The 19,352-nt window shown below is 38.3% G+C and overlaps 1 protein-coding gene across 4 annotated transcripts in view; it reads left to right on the forward strand.

Moving 5' to 3' along the window:
- CDK14 (cyclin dependent kinase 14) overlaps positions 1-19,352 on the forward strand; it is a 332,773-nt gene that overhangs the window by 97,742 nt on the left and 215,679 nt on the right. For all 4 annotated transcript variants that reach the window (XR_011093764.1, XM_068673922.1, XM_068673924.1 and 1 more), the window contains one exon: positions 15,493-15,572. Coding sequence is in view for 3 of the 4 variants with exons in the window: in XM_068673922.1 (XP_068530023.1) it covers positions 15,493-15,572 (80 nt within the window). In the remaining variant the exon portion in view is untranslated. The remainder of the gene's footprint in view (positions 1-15,492; positions 15,573-19,352) is intronic.

The following is a 19,352-nucleotide window of genomic DNA, read 5'->3' on the forward strand; positions in this document are numbered from 1 at the left end:
AGTTTGTCTAGTGAATGATGGATGAGGCAACTTTTCATTCTCAGCAGAGTATCATGACAGTATATCTACTAAAACAAGGAAATATATAAAATCACAGAATACTTGAGGTTGGAAGGGACCTCTGGAGATCATTTGGTCCAACCCCCCTGCCAAGCAGGATCACCTAGAGCACGTTGCACAGAAATGCATCCAGGCAAGTTTTGAATATCTCCAGAGAAGTAGACTGCACAGCCTCTCTGGGCAACCTGTTCTAGTGCTCTGTCACCCTCACAGTAAAGTACCCCCTCATATTCAGCCAGAACTTCCCCTGTTTCAGTTTGTGCTCATTGTCTCCTGTCCTGCTGGGCACCACTGAAAAGAGTCTGTCCCCATCCTCTTGACACCCTCCCTTCAGATATTTGTACACATCAATAAGATCCCCTCTCAGTCTTCTCTTCTCCAAGCTAAACATGCCCAGTTCTCTCAGCCTGTCCTTGTACGACAGGTGCTCCAGCCCCCTCTTCCTAATGCAGCCCAAGATACTGTTGGCCTTCGTGGCCACAAGGGCAAACTGCTGGCTTGTGGTCAACCCGTTGTCCACCAGGACTCCCAGGTCCTTCTCTGCAGGGCTGCTTTCCAGCAGGTCAGCCCCCAGCTTGTACTGGTGCATGGGGTTATATTCTTCCCTAGGTAAAAAACCTTGCATTTGCCTTTGTTGAATTTCATGAGGTTAATATGTTAAGGTGTTAATATTTTCCAGTGTCATCAAGTTGTAGGTACTGATTTTTTTTTTTAATTGAATATTTGTAGTAAATCAGAATAAGGGATGTTGTCATCTCTCAGTAGCTTTGAGATTGATAAACATAATAACAGTTAGCTGTTTCTAAAGCACATTCCAAATTCTACATGTAAAAGAAGTATTTACACTTCTGCCATGTCAATACATGCATTATATTTCACTGGCAGCGTTCTTCAAGAAAATGAAGTTATTTTGTGTTGCTAATGGTTCAGTTATACCTCACTATAAATTCCAGACATAATAAATGAGTAAACTTTTTATTGGGGTCTACATAATCAGAATCACAGAATCACAGAATCTCTAGGTTGGAAGAGACCTCTAGATCATCGAGTCCAACCTCTAACCTAACACTAACAGTCCCCACTAAACCATATCCCTAAGCTCTACATCTAAACGTCTTTTAAAGACTTCCAGGGATGGTGACTCCACCACCTCCCTGGGCAGCCCGTTCCAGTGCCTAACAACCCTTTCAGTAAAGAAATTCTTCCTAACATCTAACCTAAAAATCCCCTGGTGCAACTTTAGCCCATTCCCCCTCGTCCTGTCACCAGGCACATGGGAGAACAGGCCAACCCCCACCTCACTACAGCCTCCTTTAAGGTATCTGTAGAGTGCGATAAGGTCGCCCCTGAGCCTCCTCTTCTCCAGGCTGAACAAGCCCAGCTCCTTCAGCCGCTCCTCGTAGGACTTGTTCTCCAGGCCCCTCACCAGCTTCGTCGCCCTTCTTTGGACCCGCTCTAGCACCTCCATGTCCTTCTTGTAGCGAGGGGCCCAAAACTGAACACAGTACTCAAGGTGCGGCCTCACCAGAGCCGAGTACAGGGGGACAATCACCTCCCTAGCCCTGCTGGTCACACTGTTTTTGATACAAGCCAGGATGCCGTTGGCCTTCTTGGCCACCTGAGCACACTGCTGGCTCATATTCAGCTGACTGTCCACCATCACTCCCAGGTCCTTCTCTGCCTGGCAGCTCTCCAACCACTCGTCTCCCAGCCTGTAGCTCTGCTTGGGGTTATTGCGCCCCAGGTGCAGGACCCGGCACTTGGCCTTGTTAAACTTCATGCAGTTGACCTCAGCCCATCGGTGCAGCCTATCCAGATCCTCCTGCAGAGCCTTCCTACCCTCGAGCAGATTGACACACGCACCTAACTTGGTGTCATCTGCGAACTTACTGAGGGTGCACTCAATGCCATCGTCCAGATCATTGATGAAGATGTTAAAGAGGACCGGCCCCAGCACCGAGCCCTGGGGGACGCCACTAGAGACTGGCCTCCAACTGGACTTGACTCCATTTACCACAACTCTTTGGGCCCGGCTATCCAGCCAGTTTCTAACCCAACGAAGCGTGCGCCAGTCCAAGCCAAGAGCAGCCAGTTTCTTGAGGAGAATGCTGTGGGAGACGGTGTCAAAAGCCTTGCTGAAGTCAAGGTAGACCACATCCACAGCCTTTCCCTCGTCCACCCAGCGCGTCACTTTGTCGTAGAACGAGATCAGGTTCGTCAAGCAGGATCTGCCTTCCATAAACCCATGCTGACTGGGCCTGATCGCCTGCTTGCCCTTCAAGTGCCGCATGATGACTCCCAAGAGGATCTGCTCCATGAGCTTCCCTGGTACTGAGGTCAAACTGACCGGCCTGTATTTCCCCGGGTCTGCCCTCCGGCCCTTCTTGTAGATGGGCGTCACATTCGCTAGCCGCCAGTCAGTTGGGACCTCCCCAACTGACTGGGGAAAACTGTATAGAAAACTGTACAGAGAAAACTGTATAGATTTCAGCTTGTGCCTTATCACTAAAATCCTTTTGTAAAATCATAACACCTATCTCTGGTGATAGTTACCTGATATGCCCTGACTTTCAGTAAGATTGAACTAAGGAAACAGGGTTACTAGATGTCTCGTCAATCAGTGGAATTGACCAAAAGTTAAAAGTAAAGCAAAGTACTTCCCTGAAGCTATCTCATTCAGTGGTGATTTGTGCGTGTGTTACAAAACATAGATTGGTTAGAAATACTTCATTTGTTTTAATGGAGCTGACTGCAGATCTGTAAGAAATACTTCAATGATTTTAATGGTAGTTGAATAATAAATTGATATTACTGGGTATTCTGCATTCCCTATTATAAATAGCAAGCTCTAAATAAGTGGTGGGAATTATAATAATTATACATAACTTTATTCTGCTGCTTCTTAACATATTTTGCAAAGTCTTTAAAATTTGTTTTGAATAAGCTTGTGTAATCAGAGTGTGGATAAGAATGCATTTGCAATAAATATGTTGATCTCTTCTTAAGGTCATGTTCCTTCACCTGCTTAATTTTTTTTTTTGGTTGGCTTTTTTTTTTCCTTCAAGAATTGAATAATTTTCATATTACATAGCACCGCACAGACTCAGCACCTTCAGATGAGGCTTTGGTTTCTTGAAGTAAAGAAACAGTTCAATTACTTCAAAGCAGCAAAAGGTAATTCCTTAAGAGTTGAAAAACAGTACAGGGCCTATCTGCTACTTCAAAAGGAGTTGTTGGCCAATGTTCTTCTGTCCCCATAAGAAGATGAGGAATTTCTGCCCTTTGTGGTGTTCCTAAAGAAGAGAGAGCATCACTGCTGCGATGTAGTTACGGGGAAAACAAATGGACAGAGGGGCAAATGGATGGGCCAACTTTGGCTCCTGCTGTTTCAGCAGATCCTAATTTTGCTGGTGCTTTTCTGGCAGATTGGCTCTGACTGTTTATAGCTTTGTCTAAAATGATACAGAAATAGATAGAGGAATGTTTTCTAGCACCTGCTGTAGATATACAGGCTAAGACTGATACGCATAATGATGTTCCCTTGGCTGTCAGTTCAATAGGAAATAAAATGGGCAAAACAGGTCAAAAGAGGGCCGTTTTAGTTCTGGGATGGACTGTTTTTGACTACTAAAAAAGCCCTCATGGCATGCCACAGAACACAGAAATACTGTTTGTTTGGAGAAGCATGTACTTATATGCACAAAAAGTGCATTTTTGTCAAAATTTTTAAGAATCCCTAATTCTAGTCTAGTTTAATCTAACCAAGTCTAGTGCTTGGCTTTGTCATTTTGCCAAAATATTTGGGTGGTGTGTCCTTAACTGTAGTGGAAGCTGGAGAATTTAAGACCAGGTAGAGTTGTTTTGAATAATGATTTGTTCTAAAAATTATTGTGCTTAGTATTTATCACCAGGTACACGTGAAAAGTTGTGGGGTTTGGTTTTCTTTTTAATAAATTTCATGAGATGCATAGGCACCGAGGTAATAGAACTGGAGGTAATGTTTGTTAGCTGTAAGCATAAAACATCTTCAAGGTGAAGGACAATACCATTTTGAAGAGTTTAATGGTACAATTTCTGCTAAAGGCATTTTGTGATGACATGAAGTGCTGTATGCAGGTATTTGCTTATCAACACACTGAAAGCTGTAGATAAATATCAAAGTTTGCTTTATAATAGTATCTTGCAACACTATTTTGAGTGTTTTGAGAGCAAACTGGCCAAATTGCATCTGGAAGAGTGCAGTTTGTTGGTTTTTTTTTGGTCTTATTTATGTTATGTTATGTAAGTGTTTAGCTGTTTGTAATATAGACTTTATTTTTCACCTAACTGCTTAGGCACTTTTAGTTATCTTAATATTTGTTAATAGTAAAGACTTATTTCACTTATTGTGAGTGAATCCCGTTTTCCATTATGAGCTGTTCCATGTTTTTATTACAGCTTACTAGAGAGTACTATGCTATAATTTTGAGTTTTCCAAACCCATTTGCTCTTTTAGTTTATATTTCACTTCTACATTCATCTGCTTGAGAATGTTTCATAATGATCCATGATAAGAGTAAATTTGTGTTTGTAGGTTGGTCAGTATATCTTCTGAGCAGTGTGTACACCTCCTAATTCAACTTTATTCCATTAAACAAAAATTATCTTTCAGTTCGTGGGCTTCTTGAGTCTCTAAAATAAAACCTTCTGTTTACATTTTAACAAGCTGGATCAGGGAGAGAAACAAAAGGAAAACCTGTTCAATTTCAAAATCTACTTTTTACACATTATAGAAATGACTGCTAGCTTTCTCATTAACATGCCATGTTTTTGTATTTGACGTGCTTAGGCAAGTCACTGAGAATGTCTCCCAGATCCAGCTTGTGTTACTGATCATCGCTATTTTGCATAAAATGGTTCTTGGTAAATGACAGTTTTCATTACCAAAGTCTAAATGAAGAAGACATCAACTAGCTGAAAAAAAAATAAAAAGGAAAGAATACTATCTGAGTACTACAAAGATACTATTGCGTACTAAATTCCAGAGCAAATTCAATTTATTTTCAGATTTTACACAGAATTTTAACATGGAAGAGTCCAGGATTTTTTATTTTATTTTTATTTTTGACGGTTGCTCTCAGATAATTTCTTCTATTTGTTTTTGTTCCATTATCACTGCTTAAGCAAGGTATTTTTTCAACAAATAGATGGACTGTAAATGCACTGCAACTGTAATTTCTAAGTCCAAGTAGTTGAAAAAGTAGTATATTATTTGCATGCATTCAGCTTTAAGAATCCAAATCCAAAATGATATTTAAATATAAATAACATATAATAAGAGAAGGTAGAGACTGGGAGAGAGGGAAGAATCAGAGATGACCCCAGGTTTGGGTGTTAGGCATCTTTGTGGTTGGTGATGTTTATATATAATGACTGCAAAATCAGGAAGAACTTTAAGAGGTTTATAGCACTGCATATAGCAGTTGTATTCATTCATTTTACCTTTCCTTTAGCTTTTTAAACTGCTTATCTCTAATCCCCATGATGATGTATCACTTGAAACAATGACTTTATCAAAATTTCAGAATTTTCTGTCATCCATTTCTTTTTTGCTAAATTTCTGATCGGAATTGGCAAAGTGTTTCAATGCTGTAGGTCATCTGGGTTTAGCCTCATATTGTCTCCTTTTTTTTTTTTTTTTTTTTTGTGCTGCTTTGAATATTCTCATGAGTGTTCTGAAAGTACAGCGTGTTGTTCTGAAAGGACTTAATGTGTCCTTCAGTGAGCTATTTTATAGCAAAATTCTGAAATAATTAATGTTTGGGATTTCAGCTGTATGGTATCAGTTTCAAGCCTAAAACTTGAATAAATGACTCAAAAAGTTGTATCTGAGGAAGTCAATGTGTTCAACTAATGGTATTCCAGGCTGTATTAGGAGTGTTGCCAGCAGGTCGAGGGAGGTGACCCTTCCCCTCTATTCATCCCCAAATATTTCTTAGCCTCATATTGGCTACCTGGTAGAAGACAGGTACGGAATTAGTGGGGAGAGTCCGGAGAAGGGCCACAAAGATGATGAAGGGACTGGAGCACCTTTCCTATGAGGAAAGGCTGAAAGCTCTGGGACTGCTGAGCCTGGAAATGAGAAGGCTGGCGGGAATCTTATCAATGTACAGAAATACCTGAAGGGAGGATGCAAAAAGGACTGAGCCAGGCTCTTTTTGGTCATGCCCAGTGAAAGGTCAAGAGGCAATGGACACTGAAACAAAAGGGTTTTTGTCTGAATATCAGGAAACATTTTGTCCTGGTTTCAGTTAGAACAGAGTTGATTTTCTTCCTAGTAGCTGGTGGAATGCTGTGTTTTGGCTTGGGATGAGAAGAGTGCTGATAACACCCTGAATTGTTGCAGAGCAGTGCTTATACCAAGCCAAGGACATCTCAGCTTCTTGCTATGTCCTGCCAACAGGCAGGCTGGGGGTGCAGTAAGAGCTGGGAGGGGACTTGTTTATACATATTAGTAGTAGTAGTACTATTATCATCATTGTATTATTATTATTATTATTATTATTATTATTATTATTATTATTATTATTTTCCTGTCTTATTAAACTGTCTTTATCTCAACTCATGGGCTTCACTTTCCATTTCTCTCCCCTGTCCCAGAGAGGGAGGAGGAGGGTGAGCGAACGGCTGTGTGGTGTTTAGCTGCCGGCCGGGTTAAACCACGACACATTTCTTTATTGTGTGAGTGATGGTGCACTAGCACAGGTTACCCAGAGAGGTTGTCTGGTCTCCCTCTTTGGAGATCTTCAGAAGCCACCTGGATGTGGGCCTGGGCATCCTGCTTGAGGTGGTCCTGCTTGAGCCAGGGAGTGTTGGACCAGGTGACTTCCAGAGGTTCCTTCCAACCCTAAGCATTCTGACTCTGTAACTATGTCTTCTTTCAGAGATTAAGGCTTTCCCTAATTTTGATGCTTATCTTAAATTTGAATCTATGCTCCATTGGAAATACAACTTCTACAAAGCCCTCTTTGAATCTCTTCAGTTTAGCAGAAGTTTCCAGAAATAGCACATAGCTCAAAGTCATTTTTAACTGAGCCTGGTTTTATAGGGTTGTTTGCTGAAATCCTGACAACTTTTTTTTTTTTTTTTCCTAAATATCTGCATGTGATTTCTTTAATGGAGAATCCTTCAGTCTTTTAAATGATTCTCCCTGCTGATCATAATGATAGAATAAAAACCCCACGATCCTAGCTCACCACTTGAAAAAATGAATAGATACATACCTGCCTACAAAGACATAAAATCAGCCATTCCTTTCTTAAAGTAATGTGCACGGTAACTTGCTTTCAGGGGAAGCTTGGCTTTTTTTTAGAACATGGAGCAGAATCAGCAGTACCAAGCCCCTGTCTTCCTATAAAATGTTTTCTTCTGTGATTTCATCTGAGCATCTGTGGTAGTATCCCAGGAACGTGAAGTGAAGTGGGCTAATTCCTCTTAACGGATGATGGATTTCTCTTTTCGTAGTCAGATTAAAGTGATTCCCTGGAGTGTGGAGAAGCAGCAGAATGAACAGGGTTGTATGACTGAGGAAAGTGAAGCAGTGTTCTCTTAGACTGGGCTTTTTTGTGTGTTGGAGAAATAGCCACACAGCCATTTGTTTTTTGACTGACAGTTGCATCAAGAGGTAGTTTATATACAACATAAATGCTATGGCTTAACTCTTTATCTCCACATACTCTGTAGGGGGAAACTGCAAAAACATTACTGTATTTGTAAGTAGTTTGCAGAGAACAAATGTTAGAGCAATAGATTCCTTTTGAATTATCATATCATTTCCATTTGTGATGGAACTGAAGAAATTCTGTCTGTATCAACGCATGAATCTTCCTCCTGACATTGACCTTCTTCCTTCTTAAGCATGACTAGAATTGACATGCCTGAATTTATAGCAATGTTATCTTGCTTGATATGTGACAACTAAATGTTGAGGTGAGCCCTGAGAATCCAGGGACAGCAGGGAAGAGACACTCCTAACTGGAGCCCCTTGCAAAGCAGTATGCAGGCCTTTCATACTTGCCCTGGGAACTCTGCACATTGCCCTTAAAGGAAAAAACCTGTGCTTTTATAATATATAAATATATATAAAATATATATTTTATATATAACACATAATTATGTGTTAGTATGGTTTGTATCCTCTCATCCCACTGTGTTTAATTGCCCTTCCAGCAAAGAATTAAAGCAGATTACTTCAGTTAAAGTGATGTGGTCTGTGACTGCTGCCTGCACAGCATGAATCTGTATTTTGAGAAGCAAGCCGATGGTATATCCACTGCAACTCCCCATTGTGATCTCGATATACCTCTTGCTTACCATCTGCTTTTTAGTGCACTGGAAAGGGGCATTTACTAAGTTGTTTGTGCTCAAAGTATTGCAAAAATGTATAGAACTCTTAACAGAGAGGTCAATCAATAACATTTTGCCTAAAATCCCTGCTGCAAAATTCCATCATTTCAAACAATTTATCCTATATAAAATGCTTGTCCTAAATTAAATTCTGGTCTCTATTCCTGTTACCTATTAATATGAGAACTGGTCTGATGGGGCATGGAGTAGTATCCTGTCAAAGCTTGTGCTGTCCCCCCGAGTTCAGCTCCACGAAGGCTGTGGAATTGTGAAGTTCTTCCTTCAGTCGAGCTGCCCCTGCAATTGCTTGAATTTATTTATTTATTTATTTATTTATTTTTCAGGGTGATTCCAATGTGCACCAAAGGATGAATTGAAGTTTTTCAGTTAGCCAGGCCATTTTACATTTATATCCTTCAAAGGCAGTACTTTTTCCTATTCACTCAAAAATCAATAGGGAGTTAGTGATATGAAGTGCAGATCTTAAAGAGAAATATTGCTCAGTAAGACAGTCCTCATACCCTGCACCAGCTGTGGTTTCTATGCAGTATTATTCTTGTGGCAACAGGGAATAGTTGAATGATCAGAGGGAACCACCTGTATTTGTTGTTGCCATGATGCATTGTAGTATGCTTTATGGATATATAGCTGACTGTAATATTTCATATATATGTTTGTGGATGGCTGCTCACAAGAAAATGATCACTCAGGGGTTTTGATTTTTATGTTTAGGGTGCTGAGGATGCCTGACAGGGCTAATTGTTATTCTGACTTTATCTTTCTTTTAAGCTGCACTATTTCATTTGTTTGTCTTGAAACTTCTATGACTCTTTCATCATCTTTTCCTTTGTTTTATGTGCAATCTATTGCAAGTGCCATAGGCTTTGGGTAGCCTGAAGAACTTGCTGTTTTGTCTGTCACACTTTTTCTTTTTACTTATTCCCTAAGCATTAGTCTATGTGATGCGATGGATTGTGTTCACATGTTCCTTCATATATTTTATGTGCAATAGTCCAGTTCACAGATAATATGTTTTGTGGTTCATGTCATCTTAGCGACTTAAACTTTCTGAACCGTTTCTTTTCTTTCTTGGAAATTGTGTGAAATCAGTGTTCATCTACAAATGAAACTGCTTTCATCTGTGGAGTACCAGATGGCTGGAAAAGGAATATATATTCATGGATTATGAAAATGCACTTTATAGTTACCTACTAGAGCTGCCTGATATGTTTTCTTTGTTTCTTTTTTTTTTCCCTGTCAATTTCTTTTTTTTAGTTGATAGGTTTTGAAGATTTTTGTAGGCTGCTTTTTATTATACATTTTACAGTCAAGACACAGGTTTATAAAATGTGTGAGTGGATGATTTATAAAAATTTCTAGTATTACTAATGCTTCATAAAAACAGTAACTACAAGATGAACTTGATGCAAAGCTAATAACTTGTTGCTGAACTAAAATGCCAAATGGTGGAAAAAATGTTAAAGCAGTGTAAGTACTAAAATAAGTTATTAAATAATTATTCTGTCTGAAAACATTTTAAAAGCATGTAAGCTTAAAGATTCTAACTAGAAGATGAATCATTAACTATGTCAATCACTTACTGAGTGAATTTTTCCACATCTAAAAGAAACCTGGGGAGGTTTTTCTCTGTAGCTGTACAGATTGAAAAGAACATTATACTATTTGCTTTGACCTGCAAAGTACAAAAGTACAAAGGTAACAAGGCATTATCATCTCTTGTGACAGGTGTGGAAACCAAGGAGTAAAAATACATTGTATTACCCATTGACTGCACAGAAAAATGTGGTACAAGAACTAGGATAGAACATAGTTATATTGAATGCAAGTGCTGAAAGTTATTGGATAGTAATTTAACAACACTATCATGTATATTCATGATTGGAATCATAGATTCATGGAATGGTTTGGGTTGGAAGAGACCCAGTTCCAACCCCTCTGCCATGGGCAGGGACACCTCCCAGCAGACCAGGTTGCCCAAAGCCCCATCCAGCCTGGCCTTGAACACTGCCAGGGATGGGGCATCCAGAGCTTCTCTGGGCAGCCTGTGCCAGTGCCTCACCATCCTTGTAGTAAAGGAATGATAGACAAAACACTGAAGAAATTTGTAAACTAAGTGCCATTATGCACCAATATACTTCCTAGTTAGCCATGGGACTCTCTGGAAAGATCCCTGTGACTGTATGTATGCAGAATTAGGATAGAGGCTGCTCTACTTACAGTAATATCACTACATTTGTCTTTGAACCTCCTTTACAAGAAAATCAGGTTTTGTGGAGCCCGAAGGGATGTGAGATGTGTTGAGGAGGACCAGGGTTGTACCTGTCTCTCCCTGCTGCCTGTGCTGAGTCATTTTCTTCCAACAGGGATGGAAAAGTGTGGCCCCCATGCTGAGATAAGCAGCTGATATTAGTGATAAGTGAGTGATGTAGGTTGGAAGGTAGAGAGAGGGACCTGGAGTAAATTCTCTGATGTCGCTCACCAGCTCCTGTCCAAATGAGGACTGTGCTATTGTTTGTGTGAGGTGAATTTGTGTCCTGTGAAGAACTAGATCCCTAGGTTCCAGTGGCAATGCTCATTAATAATTCAAATCCTTCACATCTCTTGGAAATCTTTGATCTCTCTCTCTCTTTTTTTTTTTTTTTTTTCCCTAACCCTAATAAATGTCAACAATGTGAAATATCTTTAATCCACTGGTCTCTTTTAAAGGAAGGTAAAATTTGTTTAAAATGGAGCTTTAAAGATGATAAAAGTCAGAAAGATAAATCGATGAGCCAGGTTATTCCCTTGAGTATTACACAATAGAACTCTAGCAGGGCTGTAAATGTTTCTGTAAATTCCAACTGTAAGTGATTTTCAGTAATAGAAATATAGTCCATGTTTACATTGAACAGTGTCCATGTTTACATTGAATATGTTTACATCGAACCTACAGTGGCTTTGCTTCTGTCAGGTTTCTTTCAAAGAAAAATTCTGGCAGAGCGTGGTTTCATTAGGTGATCATGGTCTGATGTGGGTTTCAGACACGCATTTCTGACCTTAATATCACTACAGAGTATGTCTAATTAGATATTTTCTGAATTTAATCATCACACCGAGCCTTTCATGTAAATAAATATTTAGCAATTTAGAGATGCTTTCCTTCATAAAAATTAATTCCTTGAAATAAGCATCGAAAACATGAGCATCATACCAGTACTGCCTACTGATTTTTCTTTGCCGAAGTGTTCCCAAGCTTAGCACTTGCTAGAGTTATGAACTAAGCCTCAACTCCAGCCAGCGGTAAAACTCTGCGTTAAATAAACAGATTGAAATCAGTGGCAGATTTTATGTTAATTGAATCTTTTAAATGTGTTATATTTAGAACATTTATTGCATCTAAATATAACTGAAGAACTTGTGAAAATAGTGTTATTGTACTCTTTTGTTTTCTGTGTGGCTTCATCAGCATTATCCCCAGTGAAGCCCATTAAGTCATCAGTTACTTTATATTCATCACTATTATTTGTTCTTAACGATGTATTAAAGCACTAAATCATTTATAATCTTTTATGCTTTCTCATAAATGGTCATTTTTATCAATGTATTTATTTTGGTAATACTGATATGAGCTGTTTTAGAAAAGGCTGAATGACACATTATATCAGAATTTTTTGTAACATCTGGCTCATTTGTGTTTTTTATAACATACAGACTTTTACCATATGCCACATGAAAGTATTTGGACTCATTTTTCTTCTGTCTACGTTGCATGTAAAATCTGAAATGTATTAGAAGAGATTATATAACATTAAAATGCTGAATTTCCATAAATTTGAAAACTATCCACCAGCTGCTGGTGATTTAGAGTAATGTTGCTTTGTGTGATCATTAGAGGGGCTTCAGGACTTCTGTCCTTCTGGAGATTTTTGGATAACCAAGAAAGAGGAGTGATAGTTTCAGAAGGAGGAAGGCTTGTAAGTTAGAAAATAGGAACTTTATAATTAGTATTTTTCATTAGTATAAATCAATGGGACAGCTAACAGGATGAAGAAGATAATTGAAATCCTTGGCCATGTTTAGTGTATTGTTATGAGATGCTGTGAAGTTGCTTACTTCCAGCAGTGAGCAGGAGAAGTGGTTTAATGGATACTCGGTATTGAAAGATTGGCTTTTCTCTGTCTAAAATGCTCTCTGCCTATCATTTTTTTCTTATATTTGAAAATAATAAAAATACTGAGCATGCTTTGAAAGTTGTGGAAGACACATGTGAAGTAATATCTGGGGGGAGTTCTGCTAATCTAATCACTACTGAAGTCTCCAAAGTCAAATTCTGATGGCTTGAAGAAGTAGTTTACGCTGTGTCTCTTTTTTATTTTTTTTTTCAGTGTTGTTTCTAAGGAAATTACCACATTATTTTGGCAAGTCATTACAACGTTCAGGGCATAATTTCATTACATAGCTGACTTGATCCCATGGTGAGCTGCTCCTCAAAGAGGTGGTCCTGATTCTTCTTGTATATTTTCTAGTGTTTTTCCCTTTTTAAAATACAAAAAATGCATTTTTCATTTCTTAAAAATGTTTTTTTTTCTTTTTCTTTTTCTTTTTTTTTTTTTTTTAAGGGTCAGTCTTCTCCTTTATAACTTTCCCAACTGTCTTGCTGTAGGGTCAGGCAAGAATGAGAGTTGATACAAGACAGCAGAAGGAGTGTATGGCAGGGATTTAGCAAGAGCAAAGCTCTACCCAGAGGTAGCTATTAGTCTTCTCTGCAGTATCATCTAACTGCATCCTGAGATTGCATCAGTGGGAGAATAGCTAAAGGATGTGAATGTACACACCTATCTCTTTTAATTGATAATACTTTGCCAATTCTCATCTCTCTGGATGTACACTTAAAAATTGTCCTATTCTTAGAAAATGAGCTGAAGAAAAATGAAGTTTTAATGACTGAATAGGAAATGATAATAAGGGACACTATTTTTTTCCTGGAAGTTGTAGATTGGTATTTTGGATATAAAAAATACTAAAAGGGAGAAAGCAATCCCAGAGGAACACTGCTTAAGATTAGCTCAGTCATATTAATAGTGTTAAAAGTTGCCTTAATATCTGTCAAGATGGTGATAGGTAACAGTGACAAAGTGGCAGCGATAACTGAATAGCACAGCCCACCTACCATGTTTAAGAGTACAGTGTCATTGTGAATCCATCAAAGCGAGTTCCATATTATTGCTGTTTGTGTTATTTATTACTATTAATGAATCAATGAAATGCAGAAGTTCGGATTAAAAAACATAATCTGCACAAAAATGGGTGCTACTTTTTAATCTCTCTGGCAAAAACATGGCATCCACATTCATTAGTACCTCAGTGATCTGCTTTTTCCATTTTCTTCTGCATTGCCTTTGCTGAATAGAGCATCCATCCTGGTCCTGATGTGCGGAATGAGCTTGCTTTTCTTATTTAAATTCCTCCTGCACAGTTATTTCATCTATTGTAAAATAATCAAATTATCCAGGTGTCTAACTTACTTATATGTATGTGATAGGTGGGGAGGTGTATTGACAGAGGAATTGAAAACTACACATGTATATGAACCATGTCTGTCATCAATCTTTCTACTTCTGCCTTTATTATGGTTTATTCTTCTGTCTGTGTATGACATATGAAGTTACATGAGGCAAGAGGTATCTTTTTCTGATAATCATAAGGCGAAATCCAGATAATGTGGTAGGGCTAAGCTGATAATTATCTTTCAACAATGAGTAGTGGCTTGAGACTTGAGCTGATGCCAGTATTTTGAATAGTTGGAAGGTGACAAGTAAAATGTCTTTTGATAATCAGGGCTTCTGAAGTTGTTCAGAATCATTGTGCAATGCACTGTATAGGTCTAATGAGAATCTGGCAATAGTAAGAGTTAATCAGAAGAAATAATACAGTAGCTGTCATGTCACTGAAGTCATGTAACTGCAAAAATTAGAAGCATGAGGGAGGAGATGAATTCAGAGTTGGTGGGTATCCATGTCGTCTTGCTTAGAAAAATGAATACATCTTCTAGGGTTCAGTGCAATAGGAAACTGCTTCCATCACTGCAGGAGTGTGAAAGCTCCAGTACTTCCTTGGGTCTTGTGCCTGTAAAAGCTAGCTTTGCTTTTATAGAAAGAAATCAAAATATTGCTAGTATTTATTTGGTAACTTTTTGGTAACTTACCCTCACAATTGCTTGTCATAGCTTGGGAGTCTGTTAAAGCTTCAGAGGTATGAGCTTCTTCTTGAGGATTTTAAAATCTGATTCAGTTTTTGTGAGATTTAATTTGGCTAAAGTGGACCAACTGGATTTTTAAGGCCTCGAATTGGATTAATGTGTAGTGAAATTTTGAATTCTAGAAGTGAAATCAGCCAAAGAGATTTTAGAATAAAGTGACTTCTGTTGTGAAGTTTTGTCCCTTGGAGCACCAAATATTTTTAAGGGTATAAAAGAGATTCTTTATAATCTAAAATTAGTCTGGGTCATGTAGTCAAGAATGTACCTCAGGAACAATTGTGCCCTGAAGGGAAATGACCTAGAGTGACCTAAAAAATATTTCCCATCTCAAACTTCCATAGCTTTTGGAGGGTAGTAATTATGGGTGTGATGCAGTGGGAAGAAGGCAATCAATATAAATATGGATTTACTGCAAGTTGAATGATTGATTAAAATCATATGCCTTTTTGTTTGAGGGATTTGGTCAAATACAGGACAGATGCATTAAAACCAGATTCTGCAATGTGATACGTCTTAACAAAGCTTCAGTTTAGTGCTGTGATAGAAAGGAAACAGACTGACTCACAGAAAACTGAGATCATTTCTTGAATTACATATGGGTGTGAAAATATAAAGTTGACATTATGGAAGCTATGAAGTGTTTCTTACAGTGCTATAGATGAATCACTGGTATTGACAGGAAGAAATTGAATAAGTACATGATGGGAAACAAGTTTTATTAGGAGAAATACTGTTCCTGCTTTAATTTTGTTTTTTATTTTTCCTTCCCTTCCTCTTTTCCCTTTCAGGGTAAATGGAAAACTGGTGGCACTGAAGGTGATTAGATTACAAGAAGAGGAAGGAACCCCATTTACAGCTATCAGGGAAGGTATGCACAGACATTTAATGAGTATACAAATTATTATTATTATTATTATTATTATTTTATTTTATTTTATTTTATTTTGTAATTATGTTGCACTTCTTATTTCAGTGCAATACGATAGTAAATAGCTTGAGAATTCAAATTATATGATTGTGTTCTCTGTAGGAAGAAACTGGTTCTTCAAAAACAAAGCCTCTAGTGTAGGAGTTGTTAAATAATGCAGCTCTGCCTCTGCTTTGGCTTGCCTTAGGTTTACTATGTAAGTGAGTACTTAAGAGCTCACTCATGTTTAAGGTGGGTGTGAGAAGTCCCTCTGGAAGACGATGAAACTGTGTAAGTAATGCTTCTTGCCTGGGGGCAGCACCTTAAAATGAAGGTAGATGTAATTTGTCATATACATGCAGCATGAAGAGAAGAAAAGCTTTTCTTGATGAACGCAATAAGAAGATCAGGGCACACAAAATAAAAGCATCATAAATGCTGTGTAGGGTTTGGACTAGCGTTAGTTTGTTTTCCCTTCCCCATGGGTTTGGGAATAACTCTTCTCTAGCTCACTCTGAGATGTCTGTCATGCTTTCTGCTCTGCTCCCTTTATCCTTCCTTGTCAGCCTCTTTCATGCTCCCTGGTGACAGCTGCTTTATCTGAGCTGGGCGGTCTCAAGCTCCTTTGCAGAAATTGTTCTGTGTGCCTTCTCTGTGTGAGCCTTCTCTGTAGGATGGCACTAAAAATGAGCTTTGGTAGAGAAATAGTAAATAAATTGCCATCACAGAGCTGACTCAAACTCAGTTAAAATTGATAGTGAACTGAAGATACGAGACTGGTGTGGCTTTTGAGATGTCATTTAAAATTGTGTTGACTGTCTCAGCATCGTTCCCGAAGCAGGAGGAGCCATTGACATCCCAGAATCTCAGTTTCCATGGGGTCCAGAGAGCAGATCCTGTGTGTGAAGGGTGTGGTTTCATGGACATGTCAGCCAAAGTCCCAGCAGCTGCAGCCCTGTTATCCCTTGCTTCTGCCCTCAGGCACATTTGGCACCATCTGCATGCCAGCAGCAGTGTTCCCGTCTGCTCGTGCAGTGAGCCAGCCTGGCACTGGACTGGGAAAACATCTTGGTTTAGTGGGACTGACATCCTGAAGTTAGAAACTTGTAAAATACTGTGGATGATTACCTTTTTGAGATTTAGCTACATTTTACATTTTAAAGGCAGTTTCTTCACAATGGAAGAAAAACCGTGGGTGGCTAATATATAAAGGAATTTTATCAGTTTTTGTGTGTTGCTTTGTTTGAATCATAATTATGGAATGATCTGACACATTTATTCATAATGGTATACATTTTATCTGAGTTGCCTGTTTCTGCAGCTGTGCCATGATAACGAGGTGTGTAAATGGTTATGAGCACAGCTTTCTGTATTTGCAATGCCGAGTTCAAGGCATACCAGCCTGTGTTTCAAATATGTTTATTATTCTCCAGTCTTTTAGTTTATAGAGTATTGACTTAATAAGAAAATAGTATATACAGTTTTCTTGTGCCTGTTTAGTGACACATAAAAGGTTTTTTAATGTGAGCTTGGTCTAGATGAAAGATTATAGCGACATAACTGTCAAATACAGAATAATGCTTTTTTTCTTTACACTTTGTTGTCTCAGCTCTGTATAAATAAATATTCTTTAGGAGCAGGAATAGAAATCTTCTGCTCGATTTTTTTAAATATAGAAGCCCACTTGCATGAAAATATTTTTCACATTGTCTTTGGAGAAGTTTTCCTTTTAGCTGTGAGTTCAGCACCATGGTTATTGCTGGTTAAAATTCTTGTACTTGGTATTAATAAAACAAAGCTCTTGTCTAGCAAAGCTCATAAGGTTATTAATTCATATATATAAGTATGCAGTATCTGAATGATTTTGATGGGACTATATGCATGTTATGTATTTTAAGTATTCATCTAGGCTGGGACTAGATACAAAGACTATTATGCTAATGTGAGTTTTTTCTGGACTTTTGAAGACTTTTGGTTAGGAGGAGTCAAATTCAGGTTACAAGTGAATTCTTTGTTGTTTTATTTGTGTGTAAACCTACTCCTGTCTTCTGGGTAGTGGAACTTCATTTGGATCTGAGAGAGCTGTTAGAAGAAATACGGTCCTAGCTGTTGTATATATATCATGTGGAAGTCAGACATACCTGAGATGTAAGTGAGAAGGGGAAAAATCTATATTTAGGTTATTTTGGCTCGCTTTTCTTTACTTTGATTTTGTCCAAAAAAATGTTAGGGCTAGAAAGTAAAGAAAACTGATGGTATATTGAAAATGTAACTTTTAGAAGGTAATTTTCACGGGGTGATGCCAGACCTGTATTATTTGACAGTAATGCTGCAGCTGTGGGTTTAGCTAGTAGGACCTGAGGGAGCTGTTGCTTTCCCCTCTGCAGCATCCAATCCATCTCAAAAGTGTGGTTTTCTACAGCACAGCAGTGGCTGATCTCAGCAGCATAGGTGGGAAATGAAAAGGAAATGATTCTATAAACTCCCGAAGTTATCTGATAAGCTTGAGACTGAAAAGCAGTAAGAATGAGACACTGTATTAAGCAGATCTCTGTTGACTGACTGAGGTCCTCCTGCTTTATAATTTAGACTGGGACAAATAGAACAAGGGTAAATACCACTGTAGATGAGATCAACTTCTAATTTTGGTTATCTGAGTAGTAGTGTTGTCCTAATCAAAAAAATGCATATATGGATGGTATCATGAGCCAGAGGTCTGTAGGAGTGTGTTTCTTTCCAAAGTCTTTCATAATGGAGGAGCCAGGCAGGTTTTGACTTTGACTTATTCCTTATTTTCTAATTTTCCATTACTGCAAGGAAAATTCAGACAGAAGTCTGGTTGTTTGTAAATTGAAACTACTGTAAATTAACTATTTACCATTTCTCATGGCTCCTTGTGTAAAGAAATGAGAGAAAATAGCATTTCTGCACTGTGTTCCTATTGGGGGTGTTCTGTGATGTTAATTAGGGGGAAGTTACAGGCTGAAATCTTAAGCAGCGGTCATGCTGAGGGAATTTTGTAGCTGTCTGTGCAGAGGAAAGCGTATTGTTACTCTTCTGACAGCAACAGAATGAGGCTCAAAGAAAACCAAAGCTACACAGAAAAAAAAAAAAAGATCAATTTAAGAGAAACAGGAAGATGTAGAATTTAAATATGGATTATGTGACTATGGAAAAAAGGCACTAATTTAGCTGAAACAACAACAAAAAATACAATAAAAAGTAAAACGAACAAAAGAAAAGCCAAAACATACAAACAGAAAACCTCAACCCACCAACAGTAAAGCAGCATAAGAAAAATCATAATTAACCTTGATGATTGGATGAGGTTTAGCTGAAACTTCAGTGAAAGCTTCTGCTTATAAAGTAATTCTGCTTTTTCAGCAGATGTGGTTTTGTGTCTTCCACCATTTATCAAAGTTTGAATGAAAGGAGGTAAATGTGGCTTATCTGTGAGTGCCGCTCAGATCTCTTGAATATGTAGGATGAAATTCAGAGGCAGCCTTTGCTAAACATTCCTTCAGCCTGGTCTAAGTCAGTTGCACCAACATAGGCTTTCATTTAGTGGCATGCAGTTTACAGAATGTTTTGCTCTGAATTAACTCAGTCTGGGGAAATCTAATTTACTTTTGAAGAGCCTGAAACTAAAAAGAGGAGAAAAAAAAAAAAAAAAAAGGCATCTGATTGAATGTATGTATATGACTGAGATAACCTATGTTATTTTCTGGATGTGGTGCAGAC

Source organism: Anas acuta, chromosome 2, assembly GCF_963932015.1.
Source record: "Anas acuta chromosome 2, bAnaAcu1.1, whole genome shotgun sequence".
Taxonomy (NCBI): Eukaryota; Metazoa; Chordata; class Aves; order Anseriformes; family Anatidae; genus Anas; species Anas acuta.